At 31.3% G+C, this 23,444-nt stretch overlaps 1 protein-coding gene across 3 annotated transcripts in view; it reads right to left on the bottom strand.

The window, feature by feature from the left end:
• Sec24CD (COPII coat complex component secretory 24CD) overlaps nucleotides 1-23,444 on the bottom strand; it is a 114,596-nt gene that overhangs the window by 2,486 nt on the left and 88,666 nt on the right. For all 3 annotated transcript variants that reach the window (XM_035372814.2, XM_035372815.2, XM_035372812.2), the window contains exons 14-21: nucleotides 20,699-20,869; nucleotides 17,178-17,274; nucleotides 16,236-16,520; nucleotides 15,900-16,094; nucleotides 12,722-12,825; nucleotides 11,352-11,445; nucleotides 2,191-2,294; nucleotides 245-334 (exon numbers count right to left, since the gene is read on the bottom strand). In XM_035372814.2, the coding sequence (XP_035228705.2) occupies nucleotides 245-334; nucleotides 2,191-2,294; nucleotides 11,352-11,445; nucleotides 12,722-12,825; nucleotides 15,900-16,094; nucleotides 16,236-16,520; nucleotides 17,178-17,274; nucleotides 20,699-20,869 (1,140 nt within the window). The remainder of the gene's footprint in view (nucleotides 1-244; nucleotides 335-2,190; nucleotides 2,295-11,351; nucleotides 11,446-12,721; nucleotides 12,826-15,899; nucleotides 16,095-16,235; nucleotides 16,521-17,177; nucleotides 17,275-20,698; nucleotides 20,870-23,444) is intronic.

Below are 23,444 nucleotides of genomic sequence, written 5' to 3'. Positions count from 1 at the left end.
TCTAAGAAATTTCCATAGAAAACATTTTCACACACATATATTTAATATCTTTCAAGATATTTATTCAAATGCTTTGCAATGAAAAAATATGTTAGACAGCATTCATCATCAGACACAGTTTCCAGTCCTTTTCATAAATGCAGAAGTATTCTTAAAGTAATTCATTCTTTATTAGCTCACAGTATATAAATAAATTATAAAATAAATTTTGGAATTTTTGGCAGAAATGTAAAAAGTAACTTACTTTCATATATCTTTGTCTCTCATTTCGTATGAGATTTATAATGGCCCTTACACATTCTGACACTGGGTTATTGAGCTGTAATAACTGGTTCTGTAAATATAATTATAATTTTTACATACATAAAATTCATATTTAAAGTTCTTTTTACATACAAATATTCAGCTTCTTTTTTCTGTATCTTAAATGAATATATGAGGGTTGGAACTTTAATAGCGGCAACACAGCTGAAAAAAGCTACGTAACAAAACCAAAGAATATCGCGTATATCACACGTAAACTACATACCTACCTTACCTCTCAGCAAAAAGACTCGTCCTGCCTATGTCACGAGCATGCGGAGTGATGCGAAGAACGGATCCTTGTATTAGCTTGCGGTCTAAAGTAAGTGTTGTCAGGATGTTTTCAAAACAAGAACAATGATGTTGGATAAAAATTGAATGTGCCAGATGTCGTACAGCACGACAGTGTCAATAAGCGCTTCAAGAGGCTTGCGGGGAATCTGCATTGCCTTACAGAACCGTAGCAAGATGGGTGAAAGCATTCAATGAAGGATGCCAAAACGTAGCAGACATGCTGCGGCCAGGTCGTCCGAGTGTCAGCGATGCAGACGTGCAAGCTGTTGCCGCACTAATGGAGAGTGATCGCTGCCAAATGATTCGTCAGCTGGCTGGACAAACAGGATTAGCGCATACGACTGTGCTGCACATTCTGAAGGAACGCCTGTCCATGAGAAAATTTGCTTCACGATGGGTTCCACATCAACTGATGGAAATGCAGAAATGGCTACGATACGATGCTGCCCGAACCCACCTGGAGCACTATGAGCGCGAAGGAGATGCTTTTTTATGCCGTATCATTACACTGGATGAGACTTGGGCCCGATCCTACCAGCCAGAACTGAAACGCCAATCAAACGAATGGCGTCATCACGGGTCACCACGACGTTTGAAATTTCGTCAGAACCCCAGCAATGTGAAAGTTATGGTGATTCTCGTGTACGACTGTGATGACACTGGATGAGACTTGGGCCTGATCCTACCAGCCAGAACTGAAACGCCAATCAAACGAATGGCGTCATCACGGGTCACCACGACGTTCGAAATTTCGTCAGAACCCCAGCAATGTGAAAGTTATGGTGATTCTCGTGTACGACTGTGATGGTGTCATCTTAACGCATACCGTTCCCCACAGCAGACCGTCATTGCGCAGTATTACTGTTCATTTTTGGAGCACAATCTCCGACCAACTTTGAGAAAAAAACGGCGACACTTTCTGCAGAACGCTCCTCTCATTTTGCATGACAATGCTCGGCTGCATGCAGTGCAAGCTGTGACTGATTTGTTCAAGCGATGGGGCTGGGAAGTGCTTTACCATCCACCATACTCCCCAGATCTAAGCCCTTGTGACCATGACTTAATTCCTTAGATGAAGGAACCACTTCGTAGCACTCACTTCCAAACTGTTCCTGAGATTCTTGCAGTAGTAGACCAGTCCATTCAAACTATCAACAAAAACAAGCGCTGCTACAGGTATTCTACGACTTCCACATCGTTGGAAACGGGTTGTACACAATGCTGACGACTATATTGAAGGACTGTAAAACATGGTGACATGAATCACTTTTGTATTCCTTGTAAATAAATAGTTGCCACTATTAAAGTTCCAACCCTCGTACATTCAGTTTGTTTTACAAAGTTGCAGAAAAATTATAACTATGGAAAATTTTATTCAGTAGCTTTATCAGAATTTTTTATATTTTTTAAAAATAATTCATAAAATAAATGAATATATAAGTCAGTATGAAAATATAATTTGAGAGGGGTGAGGTATATTGGAAATTTGATCGTTTCCAAAAAGAAATCAGGAGATATGTTATCATGTGGGAGTGGAATTTTGCATTTACATGAAACAATAAGCCTAATTCTAAGTGAAATACGAATCCATACCTTATCAATATCTATCCGTGCAACAGTAGGAACAGAAAAAACATCCTGAATCCATTCTGGATCAGTATTCATTCCAACCCACAAGAACATATTTAGTCCATTTTCTAAAACATAAACAAAAATATACTTAAATTTTAGCATGCTAGATTATGTTTTCATTCAATCTTAAAAGACTCCATACTTATATGGAATTTTTGTGATGTGATAATTTAGATGGGGGATGTTAAGCATCAAATTTAACAATCAGTATAAACTTCAAAGATTAATTTCAATTAACAAGCGAATGCATTAAAAAAAATACCAACACAGTTTTCTTTCTGCAGGGAAAAAACCATGCATCAGTACAAGTTCCTAAAGATAGCAAAGTCTCATCACCCCCCAAATTAATGCCAGAGGTTAAAATTTTAATTACAAAAGCATAATTAAAAATTTCATTATAGTCACTTATTTCATTTGAATTACAGCTTTAAAAGTTAAATATTAAGCTGCTGTAAAAATTTTGTGTTACGAATAAATCCAAATACTAATGAATACAGCTTATTTAAGAGATTTATGCAAATTATGCATCATTAATAGAAAAAGACATTAATGTGCTCTGTTTGGAATAAAGTGGGATCTGGACCAATTTATAATCTGCAGCCAGACTGTTTAAGAAGGTATATTTTGAATCTTCATAAATTTGATTTGATTTAACTAATTTGATGGTTTCATATACCTGACAATATTTACATATGTTCATAAATGATGAAACCGGACTGAAGTCTTAAAATTCGTTTCTGAATGTATGCACCTTTTAGTTCTCTCTTTGATAATGCCAATAAAGTTCTTTACTAGTTTTTTACAAAAAGTTATTTTTATTCTCCCTTTGTTCTTGTAAAACTTAAAAGAACCCTTGATTAACATGATACCCCATGTTGAACAATGATTGCTGAAATTCTCAAACAGGATTATAAAGAAGTCATGTTGTAGAATTTCCATTTATACAGAAGTTATATGTATTTATCTCTTTCATTCCATTTAAATATTGTAGATTTCATTTGAAATTTTGTCAGCTAGAAGATGAAAGGCACATGTAAAAATATTAACTCACTTAGCATTATGTCCTCCCCACCTTTTTTTTAAAAAAAAACAGCTTAGAAAAATTACTTTTATAATTAAAAATAATTAAACTTTGGACATTTTTACTTCCTTGTACTAAGTAAAAAAGGAAATATTGTAATCGCGAAAAGCTTCAGGCAGCATATTTCAACGAAAATATCCACTTTGACCGCTTTTGAATGCAATTTAGTGATGTTTTTGCGCGATATATGTACGTAAGGACAGAATAAAAGACTCTTTCCCTCCAAAAAAACTGCTTTAAAATGAATTCTGAAGAGAATTTTTCATGGCGTCTGTACGAACATACGTATGTATCTCGCATAACTTAAAAATGAGTAGCCTCAGAAGGTTGAAATTTTGTATATAGCATTACTATAACATGTAGATGTACACCTTGTATTTTGGTTTCAATCGGCCGCGCCAAACGTATATAAATATATCCACTCTGTTACCTGGCTCAGTGATCTCAGTTTCTTTACTCTTATATGTTTGTAAATTGTACATTTTTTTCTTTAAAAATTATTGAATTATGTTGTTTTTATCTTCCGGTTAAGGGTTTTATGCCTTTAGTAAATCTGCATGCAATATTTTTAGAATTATCAACAATTAAAAAGTTGTTTAAGTGCCGCTAAGCCTATTTTGATGGCGGCCATTGCTTGTTTCAAGGAGTTCTAACCTCCTTGGCTTGTTTACATTTGAAACAGCTGAGTAGTGAATTTGTTGCCAATCTAGAGAAACATAGCTTCGCAACAACAAAGATAAATGCCTTCATTTATTATTGCGATTTAAAACATGCTTAATCCTTTCTGGAATTTTTTCAAGGAAATAAATGTTTAAGAGTTACTTAATTTTTAATAATTAGTAATTTTTAGTAGAGATATTTTGAGTTTTTATGTATTTTTGCCTTGTCACGAAGTGAGAACTGAATTAATTGAATGAGAAATACTCAATCGTCTGTGAAAAACTGTTCCTTTTCTGTTTTTTTTTTTTTTTTTTTGGCTTAATTTCTTTCATACATCATTCTAGCTTTATTATAGTACTTGAATAGAACATGTGGCAACGATTAGATAATTCTTTAAATGTTACAAATTTTGTGCATTCTGAGTTATAATATGAACAAAATATATAGTGTTAAGTGAACCTAGGGCCAGAGTGTCGCTATGATAAACAAATAGAGTGAATTTTAAAGAATGCACTTATTCTATTGAGGTTTATGCGCTGTCAGCGAAGTAGATATAATTAAATCCAATAAGTTCAAACAAAATGCAAGAAAAAATGCGTATAATTTAATATTCCGTACAAGGAAGTCATGAGGTGTACACATCAGATTTTTTACTTTAGTAGGTCTGACAAATTTATAAAAATATCTAGAGTGACTGAGCAGTATATGTTAAGATATATTGGTATATTTTATTAGGACAGATTTTAAAGTAACAGATAAAAGCTTTACGCAAATCGCTCATATCATTTAAAAATTGGCATATTTCTGCCAATTGAAACCAGCCTGTCAGAAACTAGTTTCTGGCATAAGAATGGCAATAACTGGCAGAAACTCATGGAAATAACTGGAAATTGGTTTAAGTAATGTAAACAGCAAAGAAAAATTTATTAAATAAACTTGACTACAAAGTTCATGATATTTTACTCAAGTTCACCCTAGCCTTTTACATGAAGTAGTTGACAGCAGAAGATAATTTAGCTCATTTCAGAATCCAAAGAAATTCTCAATGCCTTGCAAATAAATGATAAGTTTGATAATATTCTTCCAATAAATCATAAATCGTGTTTGTATAGTGATGATAATGCACAGCAATCACTATGCAAACAATTTTCTAAGTTGACACATTATACTTTAATCTTTCAATTAATTTCTTTCTGCACATAAAAATACCCATTTAGATCTACTGGCTTACAATCTCTAGAATAAGTTAAAACAGCATTAACAGATATCAACAAATTATATTCAAACATCCTTTTTGACAAAATGATTCCTTAAACATAAACTATCTTTGAATTAAGAGATGTAAGTTGTGATTATGGTCAGCTGTAATTCACTGGCTTCAATAATGCACCTTATCTGATGAGCACACTTAAAAGAACATTGCAATGAAGATTAATTTTATTTAATTTCATTTTTAATACTGGAGTTTAAACACATTTTGTAGAAATATAATGTATTAGACTAACAGGAACTGAATTTACTCCTTATCCACTATAAGAATCGCAAGCTGATTAAAATATTTATTATTTTTTTTCAGTATACATACATTGGGTCCCAAAAGCGTTCGTACACTTATGATTTTCATTGAAATAGGGCTCTATCCATTAATTAAAAGTAAACTTTCTGAATGAGATTTTAATAATACGATATAATCTATCCGTAACAAAATTACATGAAATATTTTTTAAATATAGTGAAACTTTATTTAAAAAAAATTAATAATAAAAAAATGATAAACATTTGATCTCACAAAAGTCTTCGTACACTGAAATATTTTTGGATAAAATCAAAATTAGAATTATCGTTTGCCACTTTTTTTTTTAAATTTTTGCATTGTGGTGGCATTTAAAAAATTGTTTGCTTTAATTTTTTATTGTTTGCTTCATAGTATTCTATTTATTATTGAAAAATGGGTCGCAGTCATAAAGAAATTACAAACAGCATTCAAAAATTGATAATTTTTCACCATAGTTGTAGTAAATCAATTCGAAACATCACTAAATTAGTTAATTTATCCCATTCTACAGTGCAGTATGTGATAAAACGCTTTAAAGAAGAAAATCGGATTGAAAACAAGGTAAGAGAAGGTCGACCGAGAAAGTTAACTAAACGTGATGAGAGATTTATTATTAGAAAATTTGTGAAAAAAACCACATTTGAGTGCTGTAAAAGTTTTTGCAGAATTTAATGCAATGTTTTCTACTTCAATTTCACCTTAAACTGTTCGACGAGTTCTCAGAGAAGCTGGATTACATGGGCGATCTGCCCACAAAAAAATTTTTTTAGTGAGAAAAACAGAAAGCTTAGCCTTTCATTCGCAAAATCAATAATAAATACACCCAAAACGTACTGGAATAATGTCCTATTTACTGACAAAAGCAAATTTAACATTTTTGATTCCGATGATCGAATAACTGTATGGAGAAGAAAAATGAGGAACTTCATTCTAAGAACTTAGTTGGAACAGTTAAGCATGGCGGTGGAGGTGTTCTTGTGTATGTGTGGGAGGGGGGCATGACAGCATCAGGACTAGGTAATTTGGTATTTATGACTGGCATAATGAATAATTCTCTTTATTTAAATACTTTAAGAGACAATTTAAAATTATCAAAATTTGGGTATTGGAAATAATATTTTTAATCATGTTAATAATCCTAAGTATACGGCTCTCAACGTTTGCCTGTAGTGTCTCTGTAATTGTCCACAGATTTTGAAAACACCACCTTAGTCGCCAGATTTAAACCCCATAGAACACATTTGGAAAGAGCTGGAGGTTAGAGTACGAAAACACAACATTAAAATGAAAAGCAATCTCAAAACAGCCATGATGGAAGAATGGATGAACACTGATACAGAAATTACAAAAAAAAAAAAAAAAAAAAAAAAAAAAACTAGTAAAATCTATTGCCAGATGTTTAAAAGCTGTTGTGGATGCTAAAGGATATCCTACTAATGTTAATTTAACGAAATATGAAAATATTTATTAATATGTCAAGATATTTTTGAACTGTACGAAGACTTGCGAGATAAAATGTTTGTCATTTTTTAATTATCAATTTTTTTAAAATAAAGTTTCACTATATTTTAAAAATATTTCATGTAATTTTGTTACGAATAGATTATAGATCTTATTATTAAAATCTCATTCAGAAAGTTTACTTTTAATTAATGGATAGAGCCCTATTTCAATGAAAATCATAAGTGTACGAACACTTTTGGGAGCCACTGTATATATATAATAAAATTAATAAAAAGAAAATGAAAAGTAAGAACTTAAATTATAGATTGTAATTTCTTTCCTACGAAGGCCTTAACAAATTCTTTCTTGCTGAAAGTCGCAACCGAAAAGGAGCATGAGTAAAATTAAACTTCAAATACATATACAAAAGTGAAAATAATACAAAATAGAACAATAAACAAAATTAATGCATTAATCTCCTCTGTTTAAAACTTCAAACAGAACTTATCAAGAGAAAAGTGCTTTGAAGACTTAAACTAAGTTAATTAATGAGTTTTGAATACGTTTCATTCCTCTGAATCATTTGAGACTCGAAACTGCTATTACTCTAATCAAATTTTCACTTTAAAACAACATTTTAGTGGCTCTCAAATGTTTAGACCTTTTCCCTACATGTATTCATAAATCCAACACTACAAAAATAAAATACAAAAGTAGAAACACAAAATAAGAAATGCAAAAGTTTTTTTAAGTGAAAAACAAAAGCTTAAAAAACTTAAAAAGGCCAAACGAACTAATTACAATAATCTACATCAAGGGGAAACCTTAAGCCAATACAAGAAACATTTTTCAAAATGGGGAAAAAAAAAAAAAAAAAAAAAAAAAAAAAAAATATTTGGTCAGTATTTAAAACCTAATATATAATTTTTATATTATTAAAATAACTTAATAAAACAGTATTAATTTAAAACATTGTATTAATCCTATAATTTTTTACCTGCTTTTATTAATTTCAGCCAATTGTTGTCATCTTCTGCTGGTTTTAACTGTTGACAGCCAGCTTCTGCCATTGGCAGAAAAAACGTATTTTCTGCTGGCAGAAAGTCAGCTCTTGTTCAACTAGACCAGTGTTTCCCAAAGTGTGGCATGGGTAAGAAGAGTTTGGTAGGGGTACGCATTGCACTGGAGTTTGGTGGGGATATGCACTACATCGTGCTTAACTGTGCCTTATTCTACATTCTAATGAGTCAAGACAGTCTTGTGAAGAGTGAGATAATGGTCCAGCGTGAATATACCACTCTTCATTACAGAGACAATTTACTTCGTTAATAGTTAGTAGCTTCTCCATGCAGCTTTGTATTTTTAGCTTTTGTGCGATTTTTCTTATAGAAAATGTTATGTGCTTTAGTAAGACCCACTGATTTTGACTATTTTTATAAATGTTTACCCCTAAAATAGGTTATTGATCGTTGGTTGAAATCTAGAATTACTACATCGAAAGAAAGTAATGATTATAGTAGCAATGAACTAAGAAATTAACTTCAATTCTGAAAGAACCTGCTAAAAAAAAAGCAAGAAAAACTCATGAGTATGACAAAGAATATATTAAATTTGGATTCTCATGGACTGGATATGAAAATGAGCCTATTCCACTTGGCATCATTTGTTTTTAAAATATAACAAACGAAAGCATGAAACCATCCACCTTAAAGTGCCATTTTGAAACAAAGCATAATCAATACAAAGTAAACCCACAGATTTTAAAAAAATAAACTTAAGGATTTAAATCAGTCTCGAAAAGTAATGAGTGGTTTGACAAGATAGGGCAATAAAAAAATACAAGAAACTTTACACCGCGTGCCGCTTTTAATTGTGAAATGTAGTGCAGCAGAACCATTGGCGAAATTTTAATCAAGCCTGCAGCCAAGATAATGGCAGAAGTACTGATAGGAGATGGAACGAAACAAACTTTTGACCACGCTTCTCTCTCAAATAATACAGTTCATTGACGAATCATAGATATGTCTAATAATGTAAAACAGATGTTATTATCTGATATTTCTCAAAGTCATTTTTATGTATTGCAAGTTGATAAGTCCACTGATTTTGAAATCTTATGGCGTTTGTTAGATATGAAAAAAATCAAGAAATTCATGATGATTTTTTACTTTGCCAGCCTTCATTAGATCACACAACAGGAGAAGATACCTTTAATGTTATGAATAAATTCATGCAAGAGAACAAAATTGATTGGAATAAGCACAGGTGAGGCAAAAAGTACGGTCAGAATTAATAAAAGACTCATTGCAAGACTTCAAAATTTTACCCTAAATGTCATATCCACACATTTTTGCATACACAAAGAGGCTTTGGGAGCACATAAGAGGCTCGCTGATCTACAGAAAGTTCTGGATGAAAGCATGAAATCGTTAACTACATTAAAAATCGTCTTTTGAATGCACGACGTATTTGCAAATATGTGAAGAAATGGGTTGTAGTCATCCCCAGCTTTTTTTTTTTTTTTTATACCGATGTTTGTTGTCTATCTCTCGGAAAAATTCCAAATCAATTGTTTCACCTTAGACATGAACTTCAATGTTTTCTTAATGATAGATTTGAGTTGACAAACTGTTTACATGACTGGAAATGGTTTTGTAAACTTATAAGGTATTTCTCCCACTTTCTTGGCATGCCTTCATGGTGTAGTGGTCGGGCCGGTATTCCAGAGGTCTGTGGTTCGATTCCCGGGAAAAACGATTGTTCATTTTTCATCTTGCCTGCTTCCAAAAAATACCTAATGCCTCTACAGTGGCACCCGAACTAAAACGGTGATGGATGATGACTCTCCACACTCAGGATTTGGTGCCCTAAAAACCCCAGTCGCCCTTTAAAAGGGGGAGTATATAAGGTATTTCTCCCACCTTCTTGGCATGTCTTCATGGTGTAGTGGTTCAGCACGCTGGGCCGGTATTCCAGGGGTCCGCGATTCAATTCCCGGCAAAGGCAATTGCTAATTTTTTATCTCGTCTGCTTCCAAAAAAATACCTAATGTCTTTACAAACTAGCATACTCTGCAGATATATTCTCTGTTTTAAACTGCCTCAACTTATTGTTACAAGGCAAATAAATTTCAATAACAAAATTAATTTGTTTCATGCTCAAGATAAAGTGAATGCTGTCATTGCAAAACTGAATTTATGGCAAAAGAGAATTAGTAATAGAGAAGCAGACTCATTTCTTTCTCTTGAGTTTATAACAAGTTTGACAACTAAAATTGGTGCCGATATTTTGAAATGCATAATACAGCATTTTGAGAGTTTGCAAGTGGGCTTGGAAAACTATTTCCCTGATTTAAACAAAAATACTGAATGGATAAGATATCCATTTAACATTAACACAACATTCATGCCAGAAGATTTGTCGCATGCGGAAGAAGAGCAATTGTTGGAATTGCCTTCAGATGGACTCTTGAAAAATAAACATAAGGAGTGAGTGTATTTTAACATTATTCTGATTACAAACGCAGTATGTGTATCCGGTTTTAACAGAAAAAGTTCTGAAATACATCTTGCCTTTTCCAACTTATTTATACGAAGTTGCTTTTTCAGCATTTGTAGACATTAAGTTGAAAAAATGAACATACTATTGGATGTGGAACCACATTTCAGATTAAAATTAACAACCAGGGAACCAATTTATGATGATCTGTCATCTCAGCACAAACAATTTCATCCTTCTCATTAATCCAAATAAATGTTATAATATAACTTACATTTTATTATGCTTTTCTTTTAATTTTGTGCATGTCACAAAAAAAGAAAAAATAAATAAATTTTGACTGTTCTTAAAGTACATCCTCTTTTTTTTTTTATATTTATTTATTTATTTATTTTTTTATGAGGGGTATTCAGCGTTACGAAAATTATGGAAGGGGTATGAATATGTTAAAAGTTTGGGAAACACTAAACTAGACTAAGTCACTTACTTTGTAACATACAAGAATCTCATTAACATTTCACTAACATTAAAAAAAAAAAAAAAAAAAAAAAAAAAAAAAAATTATTATGATTTCTTAAGAAAGAACTACCATTTAAAAATTACAATAGTTTCAACCAGTATGCTTAAATGCAAACTGTAATGACCATTCCTTAAAGATCAAAACAATTAGGAAAAGATTGTTTTCATTTTGCAAAGGAAAAATTATGCACACCAAAAATAAGAAATTTCTGAAACAGTCACAGCTTACAATTTGTAACAGACATTAATTCAATGCAAATGTTCAGGATATTAAGATAATAAATTTCAATTTAACTTAAATGTTAACACAATAAAGGCATAAAAATATGAGTAATAAATTTTTACTTCAATAACAAATTTTCTTACCTAAAAGATAAACTCCATGTTCTTTTATCCTTTCTATAGAGCATCGGATAGCAGTAGGTATTTGAACATATTCAGGATTAGGCTTAATATCATGCTTTAAGAGGGGGAAAAAAAGAGAAGAAAAGGCTTTAAAGCTAAAAAGAATGCCATTAAATACATAGAAAAGTGAAAACTCCAAACAAATATGTATCAGGCATACCACATTAGAGGACATACACCTTTTTTTAATTGCATACAAAGAATAAAGGCAACAGGGTACTTTTCCGTTTTGCTGGCACAGGCGATAAAGTTGCCAATAATGGTACAACTGATGCTAAACGGAATATCCTCGCTAGTACCCTTTTACGCCTCATTTTCAAAACAAGTCACAGCCATTTCTTATCAGATTGATTGTTTCTTTTAATACTGGAATACAATTACGTAGAAGTTTTACCAGATAGTTCAATTTTATGCCCTAAGGCCATTCGCGATAACTAAGTCAATTAGGATGCAATCACACCGCTCAATCGAAGGCAAAAAGGTAGAAAAGGCAAAGTTAAGGGTTAAATTCATCAATTCTAATGAGAATGTACTAGCGAAGTAAAGCACTGAGGTTTTACATAATTTCCGAGTAAGCTATTCGTGCGAATTGAAATATTTCTTGCATTTAAACTTTTATTCCAAACTAAGATTTAACTTGACATTAATGTAAATAACTACTGAGAGAATTAGATTTTTGTAACGTAGTGTACGTGAGACTTGGGGTCACGTGATATGAAGCGCCGAATCAGGATGTTGAAACATGAAAGCATAGTAAATTCTTAATGTCTTTATACAAATTTATTCTCTTTATTTATTGGATTTTTACAAAATTTTAAACGCTATTAAAATGTTTATGCCTTCCAAATAAAAAATTATTAGAACTAACATTTCTTATGTGTTATATTTTTTATGTGTATACTGTATGTTGTCGCCAATAAAGTTCGCTCGGTGAGATTTGCGCTCGCGAAACGGAAAAGTACCGGCAATAGTTTATGCTTAAATTATAATTTCTCTGCTGTATCATCAAATACTAATAATTGGCAGTGGAATTCATTCATTCATAGTTAAAAAAGGAAAGAAAGAAATAACTAGCTATTAATATTTAATTTGAACTTTTTGCATTTAAAAAGAATGTTTAAAACTTCCTACTACTAACTTGATAATCATAAATATAATTTTTGCAAAAATTTTAGAATCACTTTTCTGCTGATTTTATGAAATTTTACAACGGTTTTAAAATTTGATTCTAAAAAAAAAAAAAAAAAAAAAAAAAAAAAAAAAAAAAAAAAAAGGATCACTCACTGTATGCCATCATTGATACAAAAATGACAGACAGGTGTTCTACTTACAAGGGGAATTAATCTGGGATACAGGTAAGCAGCAGAAGAATCCACATCCATATTTAATGCAGTAAACATTATAAAACTTCGATCATCAGTAGAAATTTCTTGTCCTATGAGAATCAAAATACTTTATTACAGAGAATCTGCATAATAAAATATTATGCATTAAATATTACATCTGTATAATACTTTAAAAGCTGAAACAGATAAAATTTACTTAAGTATTTTTATGACCCTAATATGGAAGAAAATTTATAACGTTCTCAAATTATCTTATAAATATCACATATATATGTAATAAAAACTGCGGTTTGATGACAAGACATTAATGATTTGATTATGAATGATGCACACACTTGCATTAAAATTTTCGGTGAAACAGGACTTTTCCTATGATTCAAACGTGAACATAGAATAACAAACTTGTGTAGATTTCTTCATAATTAGAACTGGTCGAAAAATGTAATGATGTAAGTGATGGTACTGATGTAAGAACAACGAGATGTAGATGCATAGCAATGTTGTTTAGTGCAGATAGTTGATGCTTAGAGCATCCATCCATTTTGAAGAAGAAGTCGAGCCGGATTAAAATCCACATTTATTTAAATTCACATTGGTGGTCATAATTCACTTGGCTCTCCAATCATGCCTATTTCCAGAACAATTTTGATACTATTGCAATAAAAGCGAACATAGTAGATTGGTGCAGTGTCGTAACAGGATGAAAGCATAAGCGAGAAGAGAGAATCACAATAGTAATGCGGAGGAAGTTGAAAATCAGTTTGAGTTACTTTTGGTTTACAATTATTTTGATTGAGCAAGAGGTATCTGCATTAAGCAAGATCACATAATTAATTTGAACGAGGCAGTTCAGACTTGTAGCAATGTTTTTAAGATGGAGAGATGAAGTTCCCAAATTAAATAAAACTAAAAGAGATTATAGCCATTAAAATCAGAAGTCTGCTTTCATATTTTTAATCTTACGCATTTCAAAAGAGAAAGGTAATGTGACAGAGAAGCCTTTTTGATATATATGTGTGTGTGTGTGTGTGTGTGTAAGATAAAAATATGTAAATCAGATTCATAAATTAATTTTGAAATAGCCTCTAATAAAAAAATATGTAAACCAGCTTTATAATTTAGCAATAGTCTCCAGATTCCTCATTTTAAATTTGGTTACTTTTTCGCTGTAAACTAGTGACAGTAATAACTTTTCTGGACTGCGCCATTTATAGACCAATCTATGTCACATGGCTTATATAACGCTGATGATGTAGCTAAATCAGAACTGGAACTCAATATTTTGAGAATTGAAACCTTTCTTACCTAAACCAAAACCTTCTCTCGGTAACCCTCCATAACGCATAACTGCACACTTTTGCTTGTACCACTGTACCGTTTGGACACTATTGCAATCTGCTCTCTTTCTATCCCAACAGCACAAAAAATATAAATATTCTGGAAATACTAACGATTAGAGTGTGAGTGAATTGGGCCACAAATGTCAATGGCAATGAAAATGAATATTTAATCTTACTCGGCTGCTAAGTTTCCTAGTCATAACGGATTCAACATTAGTATTCTATGCAATCAGAATTCTTCCTGTTCAATATGGATCTACATTCTATGCCACCTACATGTTGTGCCATCAGTATTTCTGCAATTCTACGTCTCAGTGTTCCTACATCAGTGTTTCTAAATTTGTTTTTATTACATAATTTTTTAAGTATTTTTTAAGTATTTTTATGACCCCCAATATGGAACAATATTTATAAATTTCTCAAATTATTATACTAGAAAGTGAAATGAAAATACTCAGAAATATCATTTATATGCATATATAAGTAGTATACATGATGAGAACATTATTCTAGTAGCAAATAGTTTATTTTACATTATCAGCATAATCTCAGTCAGTTTTAAGCAGAATTTTTAAAGCTACCATGCATTCTTATATAAGGATATGCAGTCAGAAAGATATTACTTTACAACACTTTAAGAATAAAAACAGTCAAGATATGTCGTCTTTTAAAAACAAACATAATTAAAACATCCCATCATAAAATTCAGAAAAGAAGAAGAGAATCATAGGTATGCATTCTCCAAATTTTAGACAATTTAGAAAACTTTAAATTAATGCAGTTGTTGTAAAGCTATTATATATGACGTTATATCAAAATAAAAGGGGATTTAAATATGACCAGAACTGTTGCTATTACAAATCACTAACCAATAAAAAAAGTGCATGTCTCTGGGTGAGTACAGCTACCATTCTTACCTTATCTACTATGGATAATAGAAATTTATGTGAACAGCTGTGTCTTGAAGCCACAAGAGTGATGAGCGAACAACAGCTGCCTCACAGTATAATGATGCACTGTGATCATGTGAATTATTTATTTCTTGTTCAACAAATCCTCCAGTCATCTAAAACTTAACACAGACTCCAAGTATGGGAAAAAGCATCTCTCTAGGATGTATGCATCTGAGTAGTGCAATTGCTTCTATGAAAGGACCCAAGAGCACACAGAGAACATCCATCCCTCCAATAGTTGGTGATCGTGTGAATGTGGTTATTTTTTAGAATAAGCATATAACTATCAAAGAACTCATATTCACTATTTGCAGTATATAAACTATTGTAAAAAAACATTTGCACCATGGCAAAATAATTTTCTAGTAGATTCTATGTACACTGACAGATGAGAACAAAGGGATGATGATGCAAACCATAATTTCTCTCCTACAGTAGTTTGCAGACGGAAAGGGATATATTTTGGAATTATGAATGGAATGTAGGTCCATTACTTCAATCTTAAGACCAAGCTTAAATTGTACTCAGAAGGCATGCAGTTTGTGAAAAACGATGCTATCACCATCAGTGTTTAGGAGTGGATTTGCAGCCAATTGAAAAATGACTATAAAAATGACATGAAAAAAATTAACCAGAATATTAGCCAAAAAAAAAAAAATGTATCGAGTCTGCAGGGAAGTATGTTGAAGGGAGAGATGTTCAATCTTTCAATCACAATAAAGGTTTCCGTAAAAAAAAAAAAAAAAAAAAAAAAAAAAAATCAGCCCTGGTCATATCTGAAGCGCTTTGTGAAATAATAAATAATGAAATCTTTTTTCTTTCACAATGTAAGTTAATTATACAAAAAATAAAGAAGAGTACAATATTTACCTCCAGCTAAAGCATCACTTTTGATAAGACAATTTAAATAAAGAGGAAGAAGTTTCATGCACTCTGGCAAAATCAACTGTCCAGCTGAAGAAGCCTGAGCACAATTCTTACGATAGCAGGCTAGTATTTGAGCACTGCATGATATGAAATGTTCTTTCACCTGTTTTGGAGTTTCCTCAGTTATTCTACGAACACCTATTAACAGACAAATAATTTTATTGACTCTGTAAATAAAATTTAGCTCACTAGATTCAGAATTTAATAAAATAAAAAGAGTAAATGTTCACATAATTTGAAAGACTGAAATTTCGTATCTATAGCATGAAAATAACATACCATCTTTAAGGAAATAATTCATTATAGTATCCAGTTCACAGTTACGGAAAAGTTCAGCCATTTGTGTGCAGGTGTTAAGAACAAGATTATGTACACGAAGTCTACGCTGACCTGAACAGCTTGTATAAAGAATGGCACACTGTATACACACTCCTTCATCTTCATTAAGCTTATCATCATATTTTATTTCAATGTTGAGGGATTTGTCACAGTTTATGGAAGCTAACTCTACATCAGTTGTATTTGACATAAAGAAACTACCCACAAAATCAGTCGGTCGTACACCTACAAGCAAGATGTTTAAAAAAGGTTAATCTGTAGAAGTAAAAAGCACATCAAACAAACAGAAAATTAGTTTTGTTTTTCTATAAATGCAAAAATAATTATATATTTCAGCTCTTGAAAAATTAAGTATGTCAAATTAAAAACAGATTAAAAGTTCATATGGTTTTAATATTAAGGAAAAGTCTTAAATAAGTAGTGGATATAATGATGAACATTTTCAATTTTGCGACTAAAAAAAAGGCCTATTATTTTTTAATTACGAATATCTGGAAGATTTACCTGCAAATTTTAATTACAGTTTGCCAACAATTTCTGTATCATTCAATGCATTAAAATAGATCGATGTGACAGTTGAAGGTTTTGTTATGCTAGTCATTACAGACAGTTTATAATGAGCTCTCAAAACTGCTAAAATATGATTCATTATATCTTGTAATATAATGAGTAAGAAAATATATCATCTTTAAGGGATTGTTTGCCTAAGGATTACATATACATACATCACATATACATAATTTTTCAAAAGCATTTGTTAACTGCATTTAACAACTACAAAAGAAATAAAAGACAGAATGTAAATTAAAACTTCAGAAAAACTATGAACATATATATCATGATTTAATGACTAATTATCCAATACAATATACTTTCTCTTACCAGTGCTTGTTCGAACTCTTAACACTGCATCAAAAGCAATGGGTTTTTCAACGTCCCGCCGTAAATCTTCTATAAATCTTTCACCATCTAGATCAGCCTAAAACCAACAATTTTATATAATACACTTTAAAAGTAATTACACTTTAATTTGAACTCTCTTTTATTAACATGCAATACTGGATATCAATGTTAAGGAATGTCTACTACTGTTAGCATAAATTTAGGTATTTTGCATAATGAAACTCAAAAGGCATACGAAACGAACGCGCACCAAGATATATATTGGCGAGAGAAAGTAAAGTTCGCGTGCAATGCAGTATATTTTACTTTCACCTTAGCTACATGCAGTGTATTCGTTTTTCATCCTAGCTGCTTATATCACGGCCAAAGGTCTAATTCAGTTAGTACTTTCTTTTTTCAGGTATGGTGTGAATGTATGTTCCTGTTTTTTCTCATTGCCTAAATAGGTATGCTTAAAGATGTATGACTTATATTTGTATGTAAGTTATCTCCTTTTCGATAATTCAGTGTTTTAATGTCTGTGAAAATTATTACTTTTTGTTATGCTTAAGTTAAGCAAAATTCTCCTATTTTATTAAATAAAGATTTCGCAGTTAATTTTTTGACTTATGATTCTTTAATGAAAACTGCGCCTGAGGAAAATTATTCATTATGCCTTCAGTGCTAATGCACAAACCAACAAGTATTTAACTGGGTATTGCTTGTTTGAAGAATTTTGGTTTTAACATTTTTTAAATTCTTTATTGCATTTATAGGATTATTTGAAATTTATTACTTTTGAATTTCTAAAGCTAAATATTTCTTAGGCATGGAAATAAATCGCAAGGAAGATGGAAGTTATCTCTTATCACAGAAAAATAAAATAAATCAACTTGTCAAGCAATTTTAACTTGAAGAAGCGAAACCCGCTAGCACACCAATGGAAACAAACTATTATAACCTAAACAAGGAAGAAAATTTCCTAACTTCAGATGATAAATTTCGCCAAACTATTGGAAGTCTTTTGCATATATCATCTATCACAAGATTACAGCTTCAACTCACATACTCAGCAGAAGGTGTAATAATCTACGTCAAAAGGACTGGAATGCTGTTAAAAGAATCATTAGATACTTAAACACGACAAAGAATCTATCCTTACAAACTTCGTCGAGTGAAGAACCTAATATTACAGTTTATTCAGATGCTGATTGGGGACAATTGATCCAAAAGATACAAACATATGTTTAATTTTTGCGTATTATGGTTCATGTGTTTAGACCAGCATTCACTTTTATTTCAATTTCATTCAGTCATATTTAACTGAAATACAGGTTTTCCTTTATTTTATTATTTTTTTTAATATCATATGTTGGGGAATTTCTTTTGCATGTATGAAAATAAGTAATAATTAATTCAATTAAATGAAACATTTTTTAAATTAAACTGGATTTAATTATATCAAACACTTAAAGGGGATGAAACACAATTAGATCTCGTAATTATTGGTGGTTTTATACATAAAGGCTGATTTCCCTTCAAAAGTCAGCCTTTTTACATGAAATCAGCAATAATTACTAATTATTATTTTATTGTGTTTTCTGCAAGATTTATTGATTGCATTTATAAATTATTTTTATTAATTACAAGTTTCATAAATACAACAATTTGAACTCAAAATTTCTCAGTAGGGTTCATAAATACAACATTTATCAGTATACAATTACAATAGTACCTTGTTTCTTCATTTTTCTATGGGAGAATCTCTATTAATAATTAAAATTTTACATTAATAATTTTAGCTGCATAAGTGCTAGAATTGCACTTTAAAACTCCTTTTTTTCCCCTATTTTACTATGCTTATAAGAAATATGTACAATGAAATTAAGCAAATCAAAATTATAACTTAAATTAGCAATAACCCCCTACTTCCTCATTTTAATTTGGGTATTTCGCTTCTCTATTCTATAAATAGAATAATTTTTCCTAGACTGCATCATTTCTAGAAAAATCCACATCATATGACTTTTACATAATGATAATGACATAGATAGCTAATCCAAAACTTAAACCCAAACCCTTCTTTTAACACACCTCCATAAAAGATAATTACAAAATTGCTTTCTGCACCTCAACCTACAGGGACTGCTGCTTCTCTTCTTACTGCAAAAGTTATCAAAAATGTAAATTGTATGAAACAGGCACAATTAAAATGCCTAGTGAATTGCAGCTACAAATGTCACCTGAAACAAAATGAAATATTTAATCTGCCTTGGCTGCCTAATTTGTTCTTCATTATGGATCAGCATCTACACTATCAATATTTTTCACACTATTATATGCAAGTCTACAACTTCACAGATTAAATTTTCAACTATAGTCTGTTCATACTATGTGCTTTACATGTGTGCACACAATAAATTTATTTTCACTTCCACATTCTTAACAGCATAAGTCGTCAAACAAAAACTGAAAATTATTATTTTAGAATCAGTTTCATTGTTCAATGGAATGAAACTCAAACAGTGCCATGGATTTTAAAATTTCATACGATTGCTTTCATAAATAAAGTAAGTTAGTGCAGCTTAAAATATTTTAGCATCATCATACAGAAAGGCTAACAAAGAGTATTAAAAATTTAAGCTGTAATGTAGTTGTACACTTAGATTTAATGATGTAGGAAATATTGATAGCATAGACATTGAGATGTTGATCCATAACGAAGAACAAATTTGGTAGCCGAAGCAGATAAAATACTCTTTTTTATTTCAATTGACATTTCTGGCCACAATTCACTTGGCACTTCAATCAAACCTATTTCAAACATTTTACATTTTTGACAGCTTTTGCAGTAAGAAGAAAAGCAGCAGTCTATCTAGGCTGAAGCCCAGGAAGTAAGTGTGTAGTTATCCAGCATGGGGGATTATTAAGAGAAAGGTTTTGGTTTATACTCTGAATTAGCTATGCCATCATTGTTATATAAAAGTCATATGATGCGGATTATTTTAAAAATGATGCAGTCCAGAAAAAGTTATTACCATTTTTAGAGGAAATATCCAAATTTAAATGAAGAATTAAAGGACTATAACTATTTAAGTTATAATTTTGATTTACATACATATTTATATAAATACAAAGTAAAAAGCAGTTCAAGAATTTTATCCAGTTATGCATTAACAGCTGCAACAATGGTGGTAATACTGTGATTTAAAAATAAAACATTTAAATCCAACTCAGATAAGATTTAGTTGACTTAGAAATCATATAAACATAAACTGTGCATACATAAAAATACAGTTGGGAAATTTAGTAACAGATATAAAATATAAATAACCTTTCATTTTTATTTACACTTTTTATTAACTTTTTATATAATTAGTCACAGTGCTTCTTAATTTTATTTTGAATGGTTTGCTCCAAGTTGATTATGGGATAGATTTAAATGTTTCATTTTTACTTTACTCTCTCTCTCTCTCTATGTATATATATTAATTACAAATATTCTTCATACTTTTAATTACCTGGAAATAGGTGTATTTATATAACTGTCCACCGGTCAGTCGACAAACTTGACCCAAAGTAGCAACATCAATGTACGCATTATTAAACAGAAATAAATCAACAGAGCAACCTGCTTTTACACAGTCTTGGCCAAGGTTATTATAGAAAGTAGTCTGAGGGGTTAAAACTGCCTGAAACAAATAATGTAATATTAAAAAACCATTGTAAATTAATTGTACAGATACAGATTATAATACACATATAAATTAATAAAGCACCACATGGATAATAGAAAGAGGGGGCAAAATTACATTATTATAATTTAAAGGAATTAGATGATGGGAGTAAGTAAATAAGACATAACAGGTGTCCACAAGACTTTATCCTGCTTAAGCAAATCATCACCAAAATTTAGGTGTTCCTTAGATGCAATAATGCAGCTAACACTTGCGCCTATGTACTTACATATATAATATACATTTAGTTAACATTAATTAAGTATATTTCATAAACTTGTGTAAGTAGGTACCTATTTGCTTTGTGGTCACAGTAAACTCATAAAAACTTGCAAATCTGATATCAATAGCAACGCACTGTTTGCATATGCACAGTAGCAAACTTGTCCAGACATATACCAGAGCTTTGCAAGAAAGATGCAGACTTGCCCCGCTTGTGCTTGCACAGTATTTGATTCATCAGTTATATAAATATAAGTGTCAGAGACAAAAACTGTATTTGTTTTCTGAATTTTGAGATAAAAAAAGATAGGCAAGTACTTTAAAAAATATAAATAGGTAGTTAGGTACACACAAGTTACAATGAATCAAAGGCAACTTTTTTTAACTTTGAGAAAAGTAAGTATTTTTTTCCCCCCTGATTGCATGCAGATGCTAATCATGTTAACAATTCCTGTGAAATTTAAAGCAGATGCATTCAAACATATTTCTGTGAATTGTTTATGTTTTGTGGTGAACAAAACATCTCGCTTTTAAAACTAATACAATATTTTGCATTATACTTAGTGTTACTAAATATCGGAATGAGCAAGTAGTTACGTTTTCATTTTGAATGGATTAAGAATGGAATGTTTTATTTGTTTTTTTAATCCTTTTGTATAAGAATAGTTGCAGTCGTTTGCAGAGTAACTTTATTTAGTGAGTACTAGAAGCTAATAAAATACACCCCCCAAAAAAATTTTTATACTTAAGATTAAAATAAGGTTTTAATTTTGGGAATCATCAAAGGAAATTTACATGTATGGGTGAATGAGGTCTGCAAGGATCGATGCATATATGACGCAATCAATAATTCTGTCCACAATAAAGAGTGGATCCAAAGAATACCATCAAAATCTTCCTCAGACTATAACAGTATTCCAGTCAGCTTGTATTTGTACCCAAATGGTTGAGGGATGTACGTTCTCTGATGTTTTTTACTGCATGTACCAATGTCCATTCGTTTGATGAAACTAAAGATGCAATTAATTTAAGAAAATAAACTTTTGCCTAGCAGTGGAAGTTCACTGTTGGTATTGCCATGGAAAATTCCAGCCTCTTACACCAATGAACAGTCATCAGCAAAGGTGCTGTTACTATTCATCAGCTGTGGATCACTGATGTGTTGTTTTAGACATAATTGCCATAGCCTCTTAGTTCATTTCGGTAGTAATCTGCTCTGCTGCAGCATATTGATCATCCATCACTAAAATCTATGGCACATGTGCTCCACAATGCTCATCCATTTATTTTGTAAAATGTCAATCTGCCAGTCATGGTACACTCTCACCTTAGCAGCAGGTTAACAGTTTATAAATTGCACAGATTCTGAGTCGCCAACTTTGGCCCAAATACCAATCAACATTCCTTCCTGTATTTTGACAAATTGTTCTATTTGCTCATGAAAAAAAGAACTAAAATGTTTCCCAGATACTTATATTATATTTTATACAACATCCCCTCTACTGCTAATACATACTTTATGTGACAGTTTATTTAATACAAATGTCAAATGTAGGAGACAGTAACATTAATCTTACTCGATCCTATATAATACAGAGGGGGTGTTCACACATTTTTGATTTTCTCCATGAATTCAGAAATTAATTTTTAAATACAAATGTGAATTGTATAAAATTGGAATAATGTTTATTTATTGTCTGCAGCACTAAAAATATTCTTTTCTTTCACCCTTTGCGGCACAGTGTGTCTGGTCTGGACATACCTAAAAATTTCTTTCTGTACACACAGAAAAATTGAATGAAAAGGGATTTACAGGTTACTATAGGTTACTCTGAACCTTCTTTATTTATAGTATATGGCAGCTCAACACAAACTAGTCCATATATTTTAGCCGTGTTTAGTTTTTTAAGACCCTCATTTTTCAAAAAAAATCTTCCAGATTTTTTTTTAGGGCATAAAAAGAATTGTTTGAAAAGAAATTTCTACGTTATTTTTTTGGTTGTATGCTAATCTCCTTATTCTATCTTAGTTTTAAATTTTTACCTTGAAATCTTGCCTAAAATCAAACGGCGAACCCTAGGTGTGCCCAGACCGGACTCACCGATAATCTAGGACAACTGAGAGTCTGCATTCTTTGTTTCTGCGCATCTCATGGGTCATCATTGACAACAATGCTCGTTTCAGCACTCTTTTTGAAGCTCTATTCAATCAGTGTGCCCAAACAGAATTAAAATGATAAGTGGTATCTTCACAAAATTTTACTTGTGTACTCCTCTAGGCCTAATTAGATTGCCTACCCCCTTTTTTT

Source organism: Stegodyphus dumicola, chromosome 7, assembly GCF_044657685.1.
Source record: "Stegodyphus dumicola isolate Sdum_Otavi_A_Nest chromosome 7, ASM4465768v1".
NCBI lineage: Eukaryota > Metazoa > Arthropoda > Arachnida > Araneae > Eresidae > Stegodyphus > Stegodyphus dumicola.
The sequence above is the reverse complement of the archived record's forward strand: the minus strand, read 5'-3'. Positions and strand labels throughout refer to the sequence as shown.